Genomic DNA, 20,675 nt, shown 5'->3' with positions numbered 1-20,675 from the left:
GGTTATGTAAAACCTCTAGAAGAGGCAATTAGCGGCTGGTATAACATGAAATACATAAATAAAATGGCGCCTTAAATATAGATTGGAGAAGTTCCAAAGCGATAAGCCCACCTACGGCCAATTTGGGGCCCACTGCGGCCTTTCATTAATAGTCCCAATTGGGCTGATCTTATTTTTACCGCATAGAATATGGACATTTGGTGCATGTTCGCGCAAGTACCCCAAGAAATACCCGTGTGGGCAGTGTGGGGGCATGCCCGCTTTTCAGCCCGGCCGCAAACCATACGGGACCTATTCGGCTTTTGAGTGGGCAGCCCCATTAGGACTAGCCCGTCTTCTATTTGCTTTAGGCCCACATTTGCATCGAATCTGCCCTAAAGTGCCCCGCAAGAGATTGATGTGGGCAGAAGAGGGAAGGAGCCCTTTCTTGCCCCGCTGCATATGCGGAAATTATCCAGGTTTATGGTGAGCAGCCCCATTTGGGGTAGCCCAAGAATTTTCTGCATGAAGCACATATTTCCATCTAGCCATCCCTCGAGTGCCCCTAAAGGGTCCTACGTAGGCAATGCGCGGGCATACGCGTATTTAGCCCTGCCGCAGCCCATGCGAGACCTATTGGGCTTTTGAGTGGGCAGCCCCAATAAAATTCAGTCCAGTTCAGTCGCTCAGTCGTGTCCGACTGTCCGCGACCCTATCGACCATGTCACGCCACGCTTTCTGGTCTCTCTCTATCTTCCTAACATCACATAACTACATCTGCAGCGCCTCGAGGATGCCATCTAACCATCGCGTTCACTGCCTATCCCTTCTCCGGCGACCGTCAACCTTTCCCAACATCAAATCTTTCTCCAGCGACTCCTCTCTTCTCATCAGATGACCAAAGTAGCTGAGCTTTAACTTTAGAATTGGACCCTCCAATGAGCAGTCAGGGTTTATGGTCGACATTATCAACTGACTTGATCCTCTGGCCGTCCAAGGAACTCTCGGGAGTCTCCGCCAGCACCACAATTCAAACGCGTCTATTCTTCGGCGGTCAGCCTTCTTCACAGTCCAACTCTCGCATCCATACATGACAACTGGAAAGACCATAGCACGAGTTATACGGACCTTGGTTGGCAGACTAATGTCTGCTCTTTACTAGGCGGTCAAGACTATCCATGGCTCTCTTTCCCAGAAGCAGGCGTCTCCTAATTTCATGGCTGCAGTCTCCTCCCGGGGTAATCTTGGAGCCCAAGAAAAGAAGACCTGTCACAGCTTCCACTTCTTGTCCCTTAATGCTCTAGGACTTGATAGGGCAAAACGCCATGATCTTTGTCTTTTTAATGTTCAGTTTAAGCCCAATCTTCTCACTCTCTTCTTGTACGCGCGTCAGAGTTCCACTTCACTTTCTGCCATCAAAGTGGTATCATCCGCATATCTAAGGTTGTTGATATGTTTTCCAGCAATCTTCACTCCAGCTGAAGACTCGTCCAGACCGGCCTTGATCATGATGCACTCTGCCTATAGGTTAAATAGGCAGGGCGACAGTATGCAGCCTTGTCTCACTGCTTTATCAATCGGAAAACAATCGTTAAGACCATATTCCCAGTTCTGACTGTGGTCTCTTGTCCTTCATACAGGTTCCTGAGGAGACAGAAGAGGTGAACTGGAACTCCCATCTCTTGGAGAGTTGCCACAATCTACTGTGATCTAGCAGTCAAACCTTTTCGCATAACCAATAAAGCAGAAGCTCCAGCGAAGGTTGGCAATCTGGTCTCTAGTTCCTCTGCCCTTGCGAAACCCAGCTTGCATGTCCGGAAGCTCCCGATCCACATACTGCTGCAGCCTACCTTGGAGGATTTTCAACACCACCTTGCTAGCATGCGAAATAAGCGCGATGTTGCGGTAGTTAGAACAATCTTTGGCACTGCCTTTCTTTGGAATGGGGATGTAAACTGACCTCCTCCAATCCTGTGGCCACTGCAGGGTTGTCCAAATCTTCTGACATAATATATGTAGATTGTTAACAGCATCATTTGTTGAGGTTTTGAAGCAACTCAGCTGGATTACCATCAATTCCGCTAGCTTTGTTCTTAGCAAGGCTGGCTAAGGCCCATTCAACTTCACTCTTCAGGATGCCTGGCTCGAGATCAATAATCACAACCGTATTGTTGGGTTTGCACATCCGGGTCCTTCTTGTACAGTCCTGTGTATTCCTGCCACCTCTTCTTATATCTGAGGCTTCAGTGAGGTCCTTGCCTCGTTTATTTTTTATCACGCCCAGCTTAGCACAGAAGCTTCATTTGATATCTTTCATTGTCTTACACAGAGCTCTTGTGTTCCTTAATTGGCTGTTGTCCTCAACTGCTTGGCACTGTATGTTCAGGAAGGCATTCTTATCTCTCCTTGCTATTTTCTGAAAATCCCCATTGAGAACCTTGTATCTTTCTCTTTCCCCCATAACTTTTAGCCCATTCTTTTTCTACACACAGCCCAAATTTTCTTTACATCTGCCCTAAAATTCCCCCAACGGGACCTTTGAGGGCCACATGTGGGAATGTGTACTTAGTTATTCCTTTCCACGCCTATATGATGCCCAGATGGCAAAAGCAGGGGGCTGGCCCGCCTGATCCCTAAAAGGGGCCCTCATGGGTGTTATTTTGTTTGCTTAAGCCCAACTCTCCCATACGGGCAGAAGCTGGGCCACGTAATGTGTGCTACTTGATTTGCCAGCTCTTGGTGCCATCTGAACTCCTGTTGTATCTACTTCGGGTATAGTTTGCTCAATTCGTATTAATTGTTGAAATACCTAGCGCAATCTTATCAAAACTCATTCCTGTGCCTTGACCACTTGTTTGTCCCGGGCGAATAAATCCCGGGCACACAGTCTGCACTCTTTCTGTCCCTTGGAATAACATGTTTAAAAAAGTTTGCGATTAGCTAAGGTCTAGCAATGACCCTGAGATTCAATTCAATGCCGTCAAAAGGGGTCTGCGTCGCCAAAGATCTCCATGTTCTACGGGACGCGAGCTAACTTCACTCAAACCTCCAGCCTTATTCACGATAAATGGTTATTAGCCTCAGCCTTGGGGCGAATAAATCATCCACTACAGTTTGTGATGATTTATGACGTCTTGAAAATACACCAGCCCAACTCTCGCTTTTATCTTCGAAACCGCCGGATCATTTTCTCGGCTGACGAAACCTCGGACGTTCATGTGATCCGCCTCGGTTTGGAGTTGTCAGTGTGTGCTGGTACCTAGACGATTGTACTTCCCTAGGCTCTCATCCCTTGGCCTGATAAAGAATTCTGGATGGCTGTTTTTGAGTTGCTAAAATCAGGTCAGCTTTATTTTTAGATTTAACTTACGCTATAGCTGCTTCCTCTGCATTTTATGAGGAACGCGTTCTGATAAATTCAGAGGTGACCGAGCGTCATCGTCCGTCCCCCACTACAACTGCAAAACGCCGTTGTTTTATACTCTGCGGCATCTACGTAGATGGCCCCGATGTACTTCACATACTTCGCTTGTAAAGTTCAGACTATTGGCTTCCTTCTGCCCTCACGATGCACCAGTGCTTATTTTTGGCCAAAGGCTTTATATAGAAGCCTTTTTGCATTTGCTGCCTCACCTGAACTTTCATGTACCCTTTCGGAGCGCGTGCCCCAATGCCGATCCTCTTCAAGCGGTCATCGAGGAGTGCGATAGGCGGAAGCATTGTTATTGAATTATAGAATCGGGGGGAGGGGGGGGGGGACATCGGCGGCGGACACGCCGCAGCCGGTGGTTAAAATCACTAGTTTTAGGGCGGATATGTTTAGACTTGCGGAAAGAGCAGGAAAACTAAAGGAACGCAGGGCAGGTTGGAGGCTCAGGCAGGCAGGATCAAAGGCCCACCAGTCGAAATTGAGGAGAGTCTTGATGTCTTCACCAATAACTTCAAGGCTTTCGAAACTCAGGTTATGCGCATGTTTCAGCAGCTCAATGCTAGACTGCCTTCCGTTATTGGTGAAGCGCTGAAAGGAGTTTTAGCTCCATATGCGAGTGCAAGTAGGATGCAACTGCTGTATACTTTTCTCTTCAGGGCACCGGAAAGCTGCTAATCATAATCTCTGCGTACTTGCCAAATGCGCTGCATCGAAGTGATAATTTTATAGGTATTCTTTTTCGTAATGCTGATCTACGGACACTATACCAGTCCTAAGTAGACATATTGGCTCACCACTTCCAGTGCTTGCTACATACTACAAGCTTCTGTTTATTTCCAAGACTGGAACTCAGTCTTCTGGATATTGATATTACGCCTAAATCTCTGCTTTGACTGTCTTAGTCATCAATCATTGCTTGCAATCTATTCCCCGAGTTATTTAGCAACGCAATGTCATGATCGATCCGCATATTACTGAGGTATTCTCAATAGACTGTAATCCCTAACTGCTCAAATTACAAGTCTCACAATACGTGCTCTAAATACTTCTGAATATTACTGGGGATGTCTCGTCTCCTTGCACAACACCTTGCTTTATATACCGCAATATTCCTCTCCTTAAAGTCGTCTACTAATTACCACTACACTTATTAACGCTTTTCTGCTACACTTATTAACGCTTATTAACGGCTTTTCTGCCGGTGTCGTCTGCGGCGTTGGCCGTGAGCGATAAATCCCGGCATGCACTTCATAAATAAAAAGCAACTTCCAAGAAGGGCTGGGTGGGAATCGAACCAGGGTCTCCAGAGTGTGAGACGGAGACGCTACCACTCAGCCACGAGTCCGATGCTTGAAAGCGGTACAAAAGCGCTTCTAGTGAATGCGGTGTTGCCTTAGAAACGTGCCGTAGAACGTTATACTGCGGTGTATATCGGTAATTATAAGCATGTTACTTACAGAAGTCGCAGTTACACGAGTAACGAAGTACGTTTCCGCTACATTTCTTCTGCGCTCTGCGCACATGCAGAGCCATCTTGCTGCAAACACAGAAGAACCCCTCCTCGCAATGTACGGTGCTGCCCCGACACGTGGCGCGCCACTCGCCCCTGACGCTATCGCGTTCCACTCTTGAAGGCGAATCTTAAGCGTCCTCCAAATTTTTTCAGGCCGCATTCATCGTCGCTATGAAGTGCACCTTTCGTCATCGTGGTCATGATCAGCCGGGCTATACCCACTCCAATACGCTATAGCGCAGCAAAAGACGAGGACACAAGAGTGAGAGACGAACACCACGAGCGCTCGTGGTGTTCGTCTCTCGCTCTTGTGTCCTCGTCTTTTGCTGCGCTATAGTGTATTGGAATCATGTACCAACAAGCCCAAAAAACCACGCTACTGAACTATACCCACTGCAGGGCGAAGGTCTCTTCCATATCACTCAAACTTACCCGGTCCCGTGCTAGCTGCATCCACTTGACCAACTAACCTTTTGATGCTCTCTGCATTGCTTCGTTTTCCTTGGATTCCAGTTTGTTAGCCTTATCGACTATTATCCTCTCTTCGCACTACCTGCCTTTAGTGGGCTTTTATATCACACTAAACACATTTTATTTACGGTGATGAGCTGCCCTTCACTGTCTGAAAGGTGCGTTAATCGTTGTATTGCTAGGTTTAGTGAAGGCACCTGTCACTTCAATGCGTATCAAAATGGAAATTGATTTCTCTTTCGGAAAAAAATGTCTCTGTATAGAAAACATCAAGAATCATGAATATAATAACATATTTCTAGGAAGTGAGCCATAATTTATGCAAAAATATTAATATAAAGCAGTTTTTGTTAACATGGAAGCGTCACAAACCCCTTTCTACAAAATCCAATCGGGCATTGTCAGCACAGCGAGCAAAAAGTGGCGACTACGACCTTGGTATAGAGAAAATCTGTTTCGTCGCAGGTATTTTGACATCTTGGGACAGTTGGCAGTAGGTGCAATCTCGGGTCACTGCTTTCAGATGGCAGGGTTCTGGCATCACAAGTCGGGCAAACCGCCTGTACGCCATGCATGCACATTCGTACAGCTTCGCTAAAGCGGAGCTACGGATCTATTGACCAGCATCATTCAGTGGCGTATGCAAGATGCGACGGCGCTGCTCGCGCCCGGCTGGGCCGACTGGCGAAAACATGAGATCAAAAGAATTCAAAGCCGATTTATTTTATTTCGCTGGGCGTTTATGATGTCGTTCGGTGCAGAGTAAGCAAAATTTTAGAACGCATTGTAAAACTATGACAAGTCCTCGCAAGAGCGGAGTTTTTAGAAAACATCGCCAACGATAGGAAGATACAAGTAGGCAGAGAGGCCCATTGGAGTGCAGAGAAGGACAACTTACCAAAGTATTTGTCCTGTTTTGGATAGTAGCAATAAAGACGGAAGATGGTTCAAAATTCGAGAATGTTTAAAAATATTTATCCAGAATAGTGCGCCATTTTGAAGCACACCAATCCGAGAATATTACGCCATATTGAAGCCAACCATTTTTTTAATGTGTCTTGAAAAATGTGCATTGTAAAGGCCTACATACCTCCGAGAGACTAGATCCCTCCGCGTGCTTCTCGCAATCGACCACAGCTTATCGTGTTGTTAGACACGATGCCGCGCAGGGCAGGCTGCATTCCATCTTAAACACTGAGATGAAAACTTTCTGAAGGCAGTCATCAGGCAGCAGCTTAAAAGAGCCGCACGCGGTAGAAAGGGACCAAAATGCTCCGTGTGCTCACACATGTCGGGTTGGCGGACGCCGGCATGGTCTGGGCTTGAACAGAGTCATCTGCGCCTCCGTCTGTTACATTATGCTGTTAACTTTCATTCATTTGTCACGACGGCTGAGAAGTTCGTTTAGAATGTCGTACACCTTGAACGACCGACATTAGTAAGCCAATTCACAGGACATGGCAGCATATCAGACTATAGACCAACACCGTGTTTATAAACAAAGGGGGCGCTCAAGGAGCCGCAACCCAGGAGGGGGGAAGGGGGTGAAAAGTCGGGTTAGTGTCCGTAGGTACATGGAACTGAAAGATTCCAATGCAGTTTTTTCACTTCACAGTGCATCTGTGATGTCGTTATTCGGTGCAGGGTAACCATGAACATCCCAGAACACATCGTGAAAGTATGAAATCTCATTACTGAGGCGAAGTATTTTTAAAAGACTGCGAAACGTATGGGGGTGCGAGTTGGCAGGGCGACCCATAGAAACACACGTAAACAGAACTTACCGCAACGTTTTTCTCATTTCGCAGAGCACCAGAAGTTGTGGGCAGTCATTAAATGTTGGCCAAGGCTTTGAAGAAGTGTGTGACAAAGTACGCTGCGTCATTTAGGAGGCAGTCTACTTTTAAAACTCCCCAAATATTCTATGTTGTGAATCCGGACACCCCCAAAAGGCTCACAGCAATTTGGGCGTATATAGCAAATCGGGCAGTTTTTTCTACAGTTTGATATACTGTCTTAATACTGTTACTCATGTGATGAATCCTAACCAGAATTACATTTAAAGAGCAGTTGTCAAGCGCCCTACGACAATATGGACAGAACGAGAATCGCGCATTACAGCAGACGACGGCGCAGCCGGCAATACTCACCGCGCCCGCCTCCAGCTTCGAAGCGTCTGCTAGCGACGACGCCGGTGGTGCATGTTCGTTTGCAACTGTGCGCGGTCATTTTATGGTGCTGTGAACAGTACCGAAGGTCGTCAGACTTGCACTACTTGCAAGGCAATAGTAGTGTGCGCTGCAGCAATGTGGGACTACGAGAAAAGCTTGTCGGAATCGGATGACCAGAGCTACAATGGAAAGCTGTGCATTGACGCCGTTGTGCATCCGGACCCATTTACTTTGCCTGAAACACAATAGGAAGTGACTGACGCGGGCACTCTGCGACCATCGGGCATGACAAACATTAAGGTGTATTTGATTTGTTCTCCGAGTCGCCTCACGGTAGAGACCGTCTAGGCATACAAGCTCCTGGAGGCATAGAATTGTTTCGAGTCAGGTGGGTGCGCGCAAGGTCATCAATGGGCATGTATACTAGTTAACTATTTTTTTCTTTTATTTCGTTTTCCCTGTGGTATCGCTATGGTTTTTATATATCGTTCTGCGCTTTCTGTGCGGTTTCCTCTTCTTTTTGTTTTCTTTCCATACGGCGCAGACCATGCAGTGGTCGCACGGACGTCGGAATATAAAGCCTGTTAAAATGTTTTTTTTTCGACTTGCTCACCACATGTATGCATCGCAACGCAACTACATATGCATTCATTGTAATACTTATCGCCTCTACCTAGCCACGACGTTTTCAAAACGGAATGACATTGTGCCCGTTATTTTGCGTTTTATTCATCTCAATTTACAAAATGAACCCTGCCTCGACGGCATCACTAATTACTGCATTACGCGGCTTATGCGCGTTGCCAGCCCTTGGAATGTTTCTTTTTTTTTTTACTTCCGCCATGAAACATAAAGTTGACTGAGCATGGTACAGGATGTTCACAAAAAAAGAAAAAGAAAAAAAAAGCCACTTGGGCAACTCGCCTCCGGGTTCGTCTGCAGAAACACACCGCACATATTTATTGATAAATATGCTTTACTGATTTCAGACGCGAATTTTTGCTAGGCACGTATATTCATGGTCTTAAAATAATGCACCATCTCTTAACAAACGACTGCTTTTATAAGCGCAAAGTCAGCTTCTTTGCGAACTGTTCTTTATATATATTTTGTTTCGGCCGCGCTACCTCAATCCATTTCTAACTCGGGTTATAGATAACGAGGGGTTTTAGAAGTAGACTGCCTTCGCAATAACGCAGCATACTTTGTCACTCACTTTAAAGCGCTGGTCAACGTTCAACGACCGGCCAGCATTTTTGGTGCTCTGCGCAACGAGAAAAATGAGGCGGTAAGTTCTGTTTACATATGCGTCTATGGGTCGCCCTCCCAACTCGCACCCCCATACGTTTCGCTGTGTTTTAAAAATACTTCGCCTGGAGATTTCACACTTCCACGATCTGATCCAGGGCGTTCATGGTTGCTCTGTACCGAATAACGATATCACAGATGACCCGTGAAATGAGAAAACTGCTTTGGAGCCTTTCGCTTCCATGTATATGAGCACTAAGCCTACGTTTCACCTCCAGTCGGCCCACACTGGCGACAGAAGCGCCACCGCATCGTGCTTACGTCACAGATTGGTGTTGGTCTATAAGAGAAGCTTACGGGATACGGACACACACCCAGCGGATAACGAGACTATCTGCGGTGCGTACGGATTCACAACACATATTTAGTGCAGCGTTTTAAAAATAGATTCTCGGGTATTACATATTTCTCTATTTTCTCACACATTTATTCAAAACTCTCCGTAACGCTTACCGACCGGCCACTCCTGGTGCTCTGTAACAGGAGAAAAATGTTGGCGCAAGTTTTGTTTACACGTGTTTCTCTCGGTCACCCTCCCAAGTTGCACCCCCAGGTGTTTTAAATATATTGATTCCTTGAAGTGGCATTTCACATGTTTTTCAATCTGTTCTATGATGTAAATCGTCGTTCTGTACCGAAAATCGACATCATAGGCGTCGTGTGAAATTAGAAAGCTGCTTTGAAATATTTCGGCTCCATGTATTGTTATGAGCGGTAAGCCTACTTTTAACCGCCAGTTTGCTGCGCTGTTGGAGGCTGAACTTGAGTGCTCCATCATATTTAACTTGATAGCCGTAAATTCCCCGATTACATCCGACGTCGTTGTTGTCGGCGTTGTGAACGAAAACCAATCACGGCAGGCGGCAGCTGACACGCATTGAATGATGGAGCTGCCAACTCGGGCTTATCTTTTCATATGGGAGGGTGATATCACAATTGGCCTGCCATGACCGTTATATACCCGTTACTCCTAGGCCTAGCAGGCACGTTCATAAGGCTTGGTATAAAGCGGGGCTTTAGATGTAGGGGGGCAGCCTATGTTATCGGGTCACATTCTTACAGGTGGGATGCCTCTTTTCAGAAAAAAAAATGGTATTGAACGTCAAGAAGAAACTAATCATATGTATAAACGTGGAATTTTTGTATTTTAATCAGATACTTCAAATACAGGAAAACAGTTTCTAACTGTTGTCAAAAAATGTAGTCAATATGTATCCCATACCAGACACCATAACTCTTATACCGGGTGTCCAAGATAATTTTAGCCAAGGGTTAAAAAAGAAAACATTTGAGATAAACCAGAGAAAGCACTTGTATAGAGCTGCCAGCCATATGGCGCACTACAGGCAATATATTATTTTCCAATTAACGTATTAGTAGTTAATTTATTTTATAATTTACAAAGCATTACTTTTAGACAATAAATGTCATTTGCAAAGTTGGAAAGCATTTTCTGAAACCACCATTCTATTTATTGTTGATAAAGAAAGCCTCACGTATGTAGTTTTTCCAAGCTCTAAAGAAAGCCCGCGAAATAAAAACAACATGTCACCTTAATTCGTAGAGCAGACATTTTTCTTTTCATTGCGAAGGTTGCGAATATACAAATTTGCTTCATTTAGGCATGAGTGCGTGTACGTAGACACTAATGAATAAATTACTGTGCAAGCGAAAACTTCTGCGGCTCTGGATTTGTCTTGGCTTCACTGAACCGACTACGATAGTGTTGGTGTGGTCACATAGGTGGTGGTCGGCTCTAAGTGAATGTAATTTTTATCAGCATGGATTGTTACACGTATGATAATTTCTATGAACCGACGTGTCCCAACGGCGTTCCCGCTAATGTACAGCAGTCGAGAAGAAACTCAACCAAACCGAAAGCTGTTTCACGAAAGACACTTTAAGCGCGGGCGCAGAGCCCTATTCCTCTAACTGCTACTCATGTCATCAGTGTTTTTCCGGCGGGGATGGATGCAGGTACAGTGGCGAGCTGTTCCATAGCGGCGTTATTTCGCTGAACATGGTGCATACTACCCTGCTGAGATGGACTGTGGGCGACGACACAGCCTCCATCAAGGTCAAGGTGCGGCCTCAGAAGCAGCTCGAGGAGACCGTGGCCTACGACCCGCAGTCGCCCGAAGTCATTCAGCGCCAGTTGGAGCGCTTCACATGGGGCGCCACCGCCCTGGCCTTCATGACGGCCTCGTGCGGCATCTTCCCGGTGGTAGATCGTGCCAGCGGCTGCCGCCAGTTGCAGCTACTTACGGGCCTCACGGTGCGCACATACTGGATGGCCAACTTCATCTACGATTACGCCGTCTACTCCCTGTCAGCCAGCTTCCTTTGCCTCAACATGTTCTTGTTCTTCGGGGCCTTCTTCACCGAGATGATGCGTACGTGATGACCGTCTTGTATAATAAACAGGCGACATTTATGTTGTTTGCTCAGTGGCTAAGAGAATCGCCCAGAGTGCAGTCGAAGTGTAGTAAAGATTTAGTACTCAATATAGTCCACTAAACAGAAGTTTTATGGATGAGCATTTTTTTCTCTTCAAAAACATACAGGGTCGAACCGGTTGCAAACAGCCTGATCTGTTTGTTGTGGCTCATATAATACCTTGTCCGAAATGTGTAGCTTATCAGTTCGTATTTTAAGCTATTATTCAACATCTTTTTCGACTTAATTGTTAATAATTTTTATCACCGCATATTATCCGTCTAAAATCTCCGTCTGCACAGGCGCTATGCGGTTTTGTTCCTGGTCTCACCAGCAGAATACATTTGCACTTTCAAACCTTCATTGCCTGTCTTTTGTCTGCCCTGTAAGTGTCGTCGCTGTTTAAGCTTTAAGTCTTCAGCAATGGAGGTTTTGTCATTTATCACAAAATTAAACGAATAACTATCGGAACTGTTTATGAATGCTCAGGAAATTGACGCTAAACAAGATTCAGCTACTCAGGTAAACAAGCGCAGTCCCAGTTTAGCCAGTATCAATTAAAGGGCTTCACAATTTCGGCAGCTCAATCTGGCCTGTGAGCAACCGCCACAACTCTGTTTCCCTTCCGCCGATCTGTGCTCATGCATGCGTTTTCATTGCACCATTATAGCAACCACATTGGCAGATGAGAGCTTATCTGATCTCCGAATGTGGTTGCTATTATTGCATACGTGTCACCTCTTGTCGCCACCTCCGAAGGCAATGCATGATCTTTTCAAGGGTCAAGCATGGGGACGAACTCCCACAGTCTTCGTTTATTCAACTTTATTGATAACCTTTAATCATCACTCACGCTGCCTCTTACAGTTTGAAATCATTCATCGTAATGCCACAGTACAGACTTTAATTATTTTGCCAATTAATAAATATAAAATAAATACCTTAGCTGTTTAAGCGTTTCCGTCATCCATTGTAGCGCCAGCTTTGCAATAAGTTCGCCAATACTTGCGCTGTCGCAATAGAAAATGCACAGCACCAGTATTTCGTCGCAAGGAACCTGCTACACCTTGAGTGTTTCGTTTCTCTTTTGCATCATATTTTAGATGTGCGAAACGCCGCATGATGCTGGCAATTTTCTAACGGAACGTTGAATCTGTAGTGAAGGGCTCCGAAGTAATTTAGACCACTTCTAGCGTGCGATTTCATCAGAGAGTACACGGGTGCCTTGCTATTCGCCTCCATGGAAACGGTACCGCCACTGCCGAGGTCGAAGACGTGTCTCCGAGCTTAGCTTTCTAGTTCTCTAATCACTCACCCAGCATGGCGCGGCTCATGCGGAACACCGTGCAGTTTACCACAGCTGTAGACGCTGGAAAAGTCAGGCCAAGCTACAGTTGTTGTTGTGGCTCTAGGAAGAAGGTAAATAAAATGCACGGGCCTGCTACTGGCTCTGTAGCTGAACCACTTCCACTGCCTCGTGCAGACAGAACAGAAAATAGAGAAGAAAATAAAGGAGAAGAGAAAGGAAGACGCGCCGTTGTCCACCACCAAAACGGTGGCGGGTGCAATGACGGCCTACAACCGATAAATATTCGGTGGCAGGTTAGCCCCCACCGCAAGCGGCGGCGACCCACCTACCCCAGCCCCATCAGGGGAGTACCTTCATACATCGGTACCAGGCTACAGGCAGGTTGTGAAACAGGTTTTGAAACACAACGCGCCAACGCAAAGGATAAAGTTAGCAGTGAGCCGCTAATAATCATGGTTGTTTCGATAATCTTCATCTTTTTGTATTTAACCCTACTGTATTCCACATCGCCCAACACAGCTTTTGTCAAACACGCCGATATTGTCGTTACCTGCAGTGGTTTCATAGCTAAATGAGCTCTTTTGTTTTTTTCGCCCTCGCTCTACCATCTGATCTGCTTACCTTTCTGGTTCAATGCACATGGTAACTTGCGCTAAAGACAGGTACAGAAGAGAAGCGGACACCACAAGCTAGCGTTCGTGCTGTCCGCTCCTCTTCTGTCCTTGTCTTTAGTGCTAGTTACATGTGCTTTGAATCTAAAGATGACCAACTAGCCCGACTGTCCGCTTTAAATTATCTTCCTGCTCACCTCAGTTGGTAGAATAACTGCACCGGAAAGGTGGGGTTCCCAGTTTTGATCTCTGGAGCAGGACTGATTGTTTTTTAACTACAAAATTTCTAAAAAAGCTGTATAGCTTTTATTTCTAGTCATATGGTTGCGCCTGGGTAGATGTCGGTGAGAATTTACTCCCCCATCGCAAATCTTCTGCTCTTTGGGGGATTCCCGTAATCATGCGATCAAGCACTTTGGTGTTCGTGTAGGAGAGTAAGGTTTCTCCGCTAACAAGACGGAACTTTCCAGAATATTTTATATTGGCTCGAATTGCGCAAATCCTTGCTTTTGGAGTCCATTCAGCTAACCGCTTAGCGCTGGGGGTCGATCATTATCGGTCGAGAGGATTTACATCAGCTGCAATTAGACCTGATTAATGCATCAGAGAATTGTTGCAATAAGGTTGCAGAATGACGCAATAACGTGTGATATGGATCAACTGCATCTAAAAGAACATTGGGGAAATTGGATGATGATTAATCAACTTTGACCCTACTTTTGCTGGATAGATACCCTAACTTTCATTAATCAACGCTCATTCATTCCACTTGGTTAAGTTAGACCTTGTGTTTCTAGTTGTCAAAATATAAATTCAAGAATTGAAACTAAAAAATGCGCCCGTGCCTCCGAAGCCACTGCACAGAGAATCTATGCTGCAGAAGAGAGACAGGCACTGTGGCTTCGTGCCCTGATACGGATCTTAAGTGCCACCCGCATTTATCCCTTAGTGTTGCGTGTTTATATGTATAGAAATTATAGTGTCATTAGGCTGTTGCGAATCAATTTGCTTCCTTTTTGAATAGCTTAAATATAACACCTGATAAACGGCGTTTTCGCAGGTCCCCTTTAAGTTACTATGCCAAAAATTTCGTTTTAAATATATTTACTTTGCTTCGAAGAGATCCGGCTGTATAACTCCTAATTTCGAACTTCTGAAAGACGAGCATCAAATGTATCATGATGGCAGAAATGGTATATTAGTGATAATACTAGTGATAATACCTTTATTGGCGTCACGTACATGCATTACACCGGGGGCCTGAAATTAAAGCTGTCATCGATGAGAGTTTGACAGAGCCGTAGGCCTCCCATACACTTGGCATCGTAGCAGCAGTGTCCTGACTTTATGAAATAGATATTGACAAATGTTTATCAAAAAACAGATGTTTTTCAAAGCAAACCATTCAGGAAAAAGGCGAAATTTGAGAAACAACAAATAGAACAACCGTAGTATCACTACGGAGTGGCAGAGGCAAGGAAATGCTTACAAGATCATCCATTCATTTAATATTGTATAAGCTATTTGATAGTACAGTTTTCGAATTGTACGTTCGAACTCACTAGGTTAGTTATATTGTCGGCAAGACATTTTCCTGTGCTGGCCGTGGATTAATGCCTTAGGTCTTAACGCTTTGCCCCATTAGAAAATGATATAAGCTGTTAGTAATTTCCACAACTCAAAGAAATCGTAATAATAATAAATTCATGACGCTGGATTTCCGCTCATAAACCCGCAGGAGATATCGATAGTTCCCAAATAACAACATGGATGATGTTTGTTAAGGGTAGCGTATTCGGGTGCGCATCTTTCCAGAAAAACCATATTGAATAATAATAACCGTTAGAGTATATAAGGCTCGAATCTGGCTCCTTCAGCGGGGCAGGGTGACAAAGAGCGATGTAGCTACAAGCTGCCTTCAGGCAATTCAGGTAAACGTGGACAAAGAAAGATAGAATCAGGTGAGGAGAGGCCTATTTGTCTGCGCATTGTCAGAGCAAAAATAAAAACTACATGAACGATCGATTTTCAAAGCGTCTGCCCTTACAGTGCAGTACATTTTACAACTCTTAAACCACAGCAAATGTGAGTGGGTCGGCCATTTTAAGCACCTGATTTACAGCCATTGAAATCCTTGCACATCAAACAGTTCCAGTTGAATAAGCAACACCGCAAAGTAAACTCTTTCACTCTCTCAGCCCGCTCCAAACAGAAAAACGTTTTTTCTAACAATGAAACGCTCCCTAAACATTTCATCATAATCATCATCATCATCAGTCAGATTATTTAATTATTTATTTATTTTACCCTCGGGGCTTGCAAAAGCATTGTAGAGGGGATGGATAAATGTACAAACGGACAGTGGAATTGGATTGTAGGAAGGAAAATGGGGGGAGGGGAGGGGGGGTAAAGAACAAGAGCAATAAACAACAAAACTTCACCTAATTTAAACACACGTGTAAGCGGCAAAATATCAAGTAAATTGACCGGAACAGGTGATACATGTAAGACCAGTTATTTCTGTACCAATGTACGCAGGAATGAAGTACACACAAAAAAAAATGAACGAGATGTGCTAGCATTAAAATGTGTTATAGCAACCAGGTCAGCAGGTAAGTTATTCCAGTCATGGTATGTTCTTGGCCAAAGTAAGCGTCCATAAGCCATCGTGTTTTGGCGAGGTGTAGCAACTGTGCACCGGTGATCGACACGTGTAGGAACGTAAGCGTCGTGGATAATACGGCTCGATCTAAGTTGGTCGTTGTAGTAATACATCTTATAAAAAATGCACATTCGGGAATTCCCTACTTAGACTTACTTTCTTGTTAGTGACGCTTGCAGTACGGTGATATATTGCGATAAAACAGGCTGAGAGATTTTTTGCACTCTTCAGGGAGTTATTTATTGATACGAGGCCGGGGTCCTATATGGAAGAGGCGTACTTAAGGTTGGGTCAGATAAAAGCAGTATAGAACTGATTTTTTTTTTTAGCGAAGGTGATGCAAGGAAGGTCCCGTTTTAAATACCCTAGCATGCGAAGGCTTTGGAAGTTATGTAGTTATATGGGTCTTCCAAGAAGGGGTATTCGTAATATGTACGCCGAGGGACTTATAAGCTGTAACAGAATCTAGTGCGGAATGATTAATAGAGTAGCCCCCAGCAGGGCGAAGGTCTCTCCCATACTCATCCAACTGACCCGCTCCAATGCTAGCTGCATCCACTTGACCCCTGCGAACTCCTCAACAGCCCGCCTAACTTTGTGTCGTCCCCTGCCACGCTTTCCTTCCCTTAAAATACAATTCGTTATTCTAAGCGACAATCGGTTGTCCACTCTACGCACTACATTGCTTCCTGATTTCCATTTGAATGTCATTAACTCCAGTTATTTCAATGGCCCACTCTGCACGCTTTCCATCTCTTAACGTTGCATCTCCCATTTGCATCTTCCATCTATGCAGTCCTCCACTTAATCAGAACCCTTTTCGTTAGCCTCTGTAATACACGCAAGATGCACCTTTTGTATGCTTTCCTCTTGAGTGCACTGCCGGTAAGTCTCTAGTTATAATAATCGAATATTTATAAAATGCTCTCTATCCCAATCTTATTCTCCTAGTTATTTCCCTTCCAAGGTCTGGATATGTATTTACTACCTCTCTTTAGTAGATATACTCGCCTGCCACTTCCAGTGCTCCGCTACCTATTGTGAACTGCTGTTTCCTTCCTGAGGCTGTGAACATTACCTTATTCTTCTGCGTATTGGTTTTCAAGCCTACCTTTCTGCGATTCCTGTCTAATTCACGATTAATTATTTGCAATTCATCCCCCGAGTTACTTAGCAAGGCGATGTCATCAGCAAATCGCAGATTAGAAAAGGTCAGTAAACAAATAATAAAGTTATTTCCGACTTCATGCTGCAGTGCCGATCATCGTCATCTTTGTGTGCTACGGGGTGAGTGCCGTTCCTCTGTCCTACCTGTTGTCCTTGGGTGCACATTCGCCAGCCACCGGATACGCGCTTGTTTTACTCACCAGCTTCTTCGGGGGTGAGTGTGAAGAGCTGTGTGAATGAGCTATCTGACGTTTTACACGCTGCGTGGCTCCGAGATCCGCAACTTGTTAAACAATAATTAAGACCGGTCTAATCAGCTTGGTAACACTGTCCACCAAGAAAGGTACAAGCGGATCGGCGCCTGGTAGTCTCAGGTAGCCGCTCAAAGCAGAAGACGTCAATTACCTCCCAGACCGTCTTGTGACGAGGTTCAACCGTTCCTGTGATGATGGTGTAAAATGGTGATAAGGGTGATGAAGGTGTAAGCCAGGACGAGGCTTAGCCGGTTGTGAACCATGTACACCCCAAAGCATCGCTCCAAGCTTTTGGTTCGGTAAAGCCGGTGGTCAGCGCGCCTTTTTCCCCACAAGCAAAGCGAACACGCGGCGCTGTTACTGTATTACCGCTGCTGACATATTTTTTTTTCTTTGGGGGGGGGGGGGGGGGGGGGGGGGGGGTTATGAATGCCCGCCTTAGATCGATGATCGCGGTCACTTCCAAGCCGACAGGTGAAACTGCGGCAATAGAGTTCCAATGGGAAACGTGCGCAGTCTATGTCCTATAGCGCAAGACGTCAGTTCCATTTCGGGGACATTTTTTCCTATTTCGCAAATAGGGCCATTTTTTACGGGGACTTTTCTTCCGAGACAATTTTTTCCGAAGACGTCTACTCCGGGGACGTTTTCACCGGATCCCGTTCAAAGGAGGTTGCTTCTAACGCAGTCGCTTTGAAGGCCCTGTTCAACGAAGACCGGGCCTTGCCTCGGCGCCGGCGCTGCAAGCGAAAAATAAGAGATTGCAGCTGACAGTGCCGCACACTGATTGGACATAGGGTTGCCTGACGTTATGCTTTGCCAGAACTGCCAACTCGGGCTTCTTCGAATATAAAATTCGAAGGTGACATCAGAATCATCAGTCATGCTACCCCTAGGTCATACAGGCGCGTTTAAACTGCTTGGTTAAAGCGGGGTGTTTTATACAAGTATCAGGGGGTGATAGCTTTGTGTGGCCAATGAATGAAATGGAGCTAGAAGCCGAGAGTATTTTTTAGGTTGAACACAGCACGCTGAGAGCTCGGATCATCAACCATCCTAAACAAACTCCCGTCTTACAATATATGTACAATATACATATAATTGGCTTTCTATGTACGTAGGCAATAGTGCCATAGCCTTGTTTAAGCGTCCCCCATAATTTGCTACGCTTGCTTATGCGCAGGAGCCCAATAAAAGTCTTGCAACGTACCGCACTGCTTCCCTGGAAGAACTTCCTAGCTCCAGTGTCATCTGTGAAGCACTCCTCAATTTCGTTCTTTAGCGCTCTGCATATACCCTTGAGATAAGCAGTACAATCACCGAAGACGAATTTCTCGAACTACTCACCCTGCCTAGTCACTTAAATTATAGGGGCAGGTATCGGTTTGATCAGGCTCGGTACAAATAATTCAGCTTTGAAGCATGGTGTCATTTGATCCTTTTGTAACACATAAGCGATGTTTTTCGCCATCCTTGCTGTCGCAGAGATCTCTTATAGGCGTGTTCCACTGATGGTGTTGCGCAAATCAAGCCTAAATTAATCTTGAGCTAGCGAAAACTTTATAACACAAAGCGTCTAACTTAAATATTGAAATTTGGGGGATACTAACGTAGCCCACTGCACGCCTTAAAACGTGAGGAAAGGCGTCGTCAAATGAGAAAAATTCTTTATCATGCTTAACCCAGCGAAAACCTGCGTTTTTTGAGCCACCTAATTCTTCTTGAATTTAAGACATAGACAGTCAGCATCCTGACAAGGTTTTTGACCCGTTTTGGTGTCACTCGAACAGTCATCTAAGATGGTCTTTCAGCAATCAACTTCTTTACTGAATGGACTTGCCACAGTATGCCTTCGCATTTTAAACTACACGAGCAAGGTCAATAGCAGTAAAAGGGACGAGAGGGAGCACATTTCTCTAACTGGCACATAAATTCAATGTTCTTGACTTTTATTGGTCGTTATATTTCTTGGATGTTTGTTTCACACCTCCATAACTACTTTCTACGTAGCCTTGACATTCACTTTAATCGGGCTTCCAGCCTTTATGAACAGTGGCACTATTGCCGCCGAGCTGTTGAAGACGGCACCGGGCATCACGTTCGTGCTGCGCAACCTGCTTCCCATCCTGAGTCTTGCCCCGTCATTTGCCTTCATGGTGGCCCTGCTAAAAACCGTGTCAATAAGCCAAATCGCCTGGATCTGCAGCCGATGTGAGCACTTCTGCCTTCTTCCACCGATGACATTTGCTTTAACATTCTTCGATAGCGCTAAAACAACATGGACGGAGAAGAAGCAGACGGGCCTGTCTGTTTCTTCTCCGTCCATGTTGTAGCACTTTCGAAAAATTCCAAACCTGTACCAACTAGCCCGATCCACCACCCTTCCCATTTGCTTCAGGTAATGGAAATTAAGAAACTGGCTTAAAATTTAATGTAGAGTGAAACACACTGAATATCATTAGGCGTTGTGTTGCTGAAGATTCTAGCACTGTTTTCTGTAATCCGCTTTAAATATAAACATGTTCAGAGTATTTTGCTTCATTGAACTGAAACGCAAAAGCAACGGATATGACGTTCTTCTCAACGCAGCTGCATAGTGTTTACATTTGAAAGCCGGTTTGAGGCACACTCTTGCTTTTACAGAACAAAAAAGCACTATAAGTGTAAACGAGTTCAATTCTCGTAATGCGAAATCAAAGCATAACAAATTCTTCCCCCTTAGTAACGTGACATTCAGAATGGAACTATAAAAAATGGCAATGATCCCACAATGCTGGTGCCAGAACATCAGAACCTTCCCCCAAAGACATTCTCCCATTAGCGGCCCCAGTAAAGTAGCTGGCTGCCTAATATTTAGACCTGATTCGCAGTCTCCCTGGAGTCCTACCGGCGAATTTGTATTGAGCCAACGGGTGGATTCAGCGTAACGGCTGATGAGGAGCGTCGCAACAACGATGATTTCGTGACCTACTGCTGCGCGGAGTTCCTCAGGACGGGCGGCAAAACACTACCCGACTTGCGTCCAAAGCTGCAGGACGTCTACCAGGTGTTTTTTATGCTCGCCCAGGGCATTGTTTTCACCATACTCCTCCTCTACTTGGACGCCGGTGGCATTGACCGTCTCAAGGGAATGTTTGCTGTCGATGTAAGTGGTTAAAAATAGTCTTCGCAATTCGCCACTTTCATAGCCCAAGATTTATGCCCGAGAGAACATTTCTGATTACTCGCAAAAATACAAAGCCTTTTTGGAGGATGAATAGTGTCGCTTTGCATCAATACGTCATCTATGCCTGCATCGCAGAACACGTGCAAACCATGATACACCGACGGTGCCTTCCTTAATCGGACTGTTATGTCAGCGTTG

At 45.2% G+C, this 20,675-nt stretch overlaps 1 protein-coding gene across 1 annotated transcript in view; it reads left to right on the top strand.

The window, feature by feature from the left end:
• The window catches only part of LOC146177789 (phospholipid-transporting ATPase ABCA3-like), a 52,000-nt gene extending 31,532 nt beyond the window's left edge, over positions 1-20,468 (top strand). Inside the window, exons 6-9 of the mRNA XM_084581638.1 lie at positions 10,850-11,265; positions 17,146-17,271; positions 19,352-19,522; positions 20,182-20,468. Coding sequence (XP_084437764.1) covers positions 10,850-11,265; positions 17,146-17,271; positions 19,352-19,522; positions 20,182-20,468 — 1,000 coding nt within the window. The remainder of the gene's footprint in view (positions 1-10,849; positions 11,266-17,145; positions 17,272-19,351; positions 19,523-20,181) is intronic.
• Positions 20,469-20,675: the final 207 nt, after the last annotated feature.

This window comes from Amblyomma maculatum, chromosome 10 (assembly GCF_055883805.1).
Source record: "Amblyomma maculatum isolate TAMU_Amacu chromosome 10, ASM5588380v1, whole genome shotgun sequence".
NCBI classification, from domain to species: Eukaryota; Metazoa; Arthropoda; class Arachnida; order Ixodida; family Ixodidae; genus Amblyomma; species Amblyomma maculatum.
Note: the sequence above shows the minus strand (reverse complement) of the source record. Positions and strands in the feature narration are given on the sequence as shown.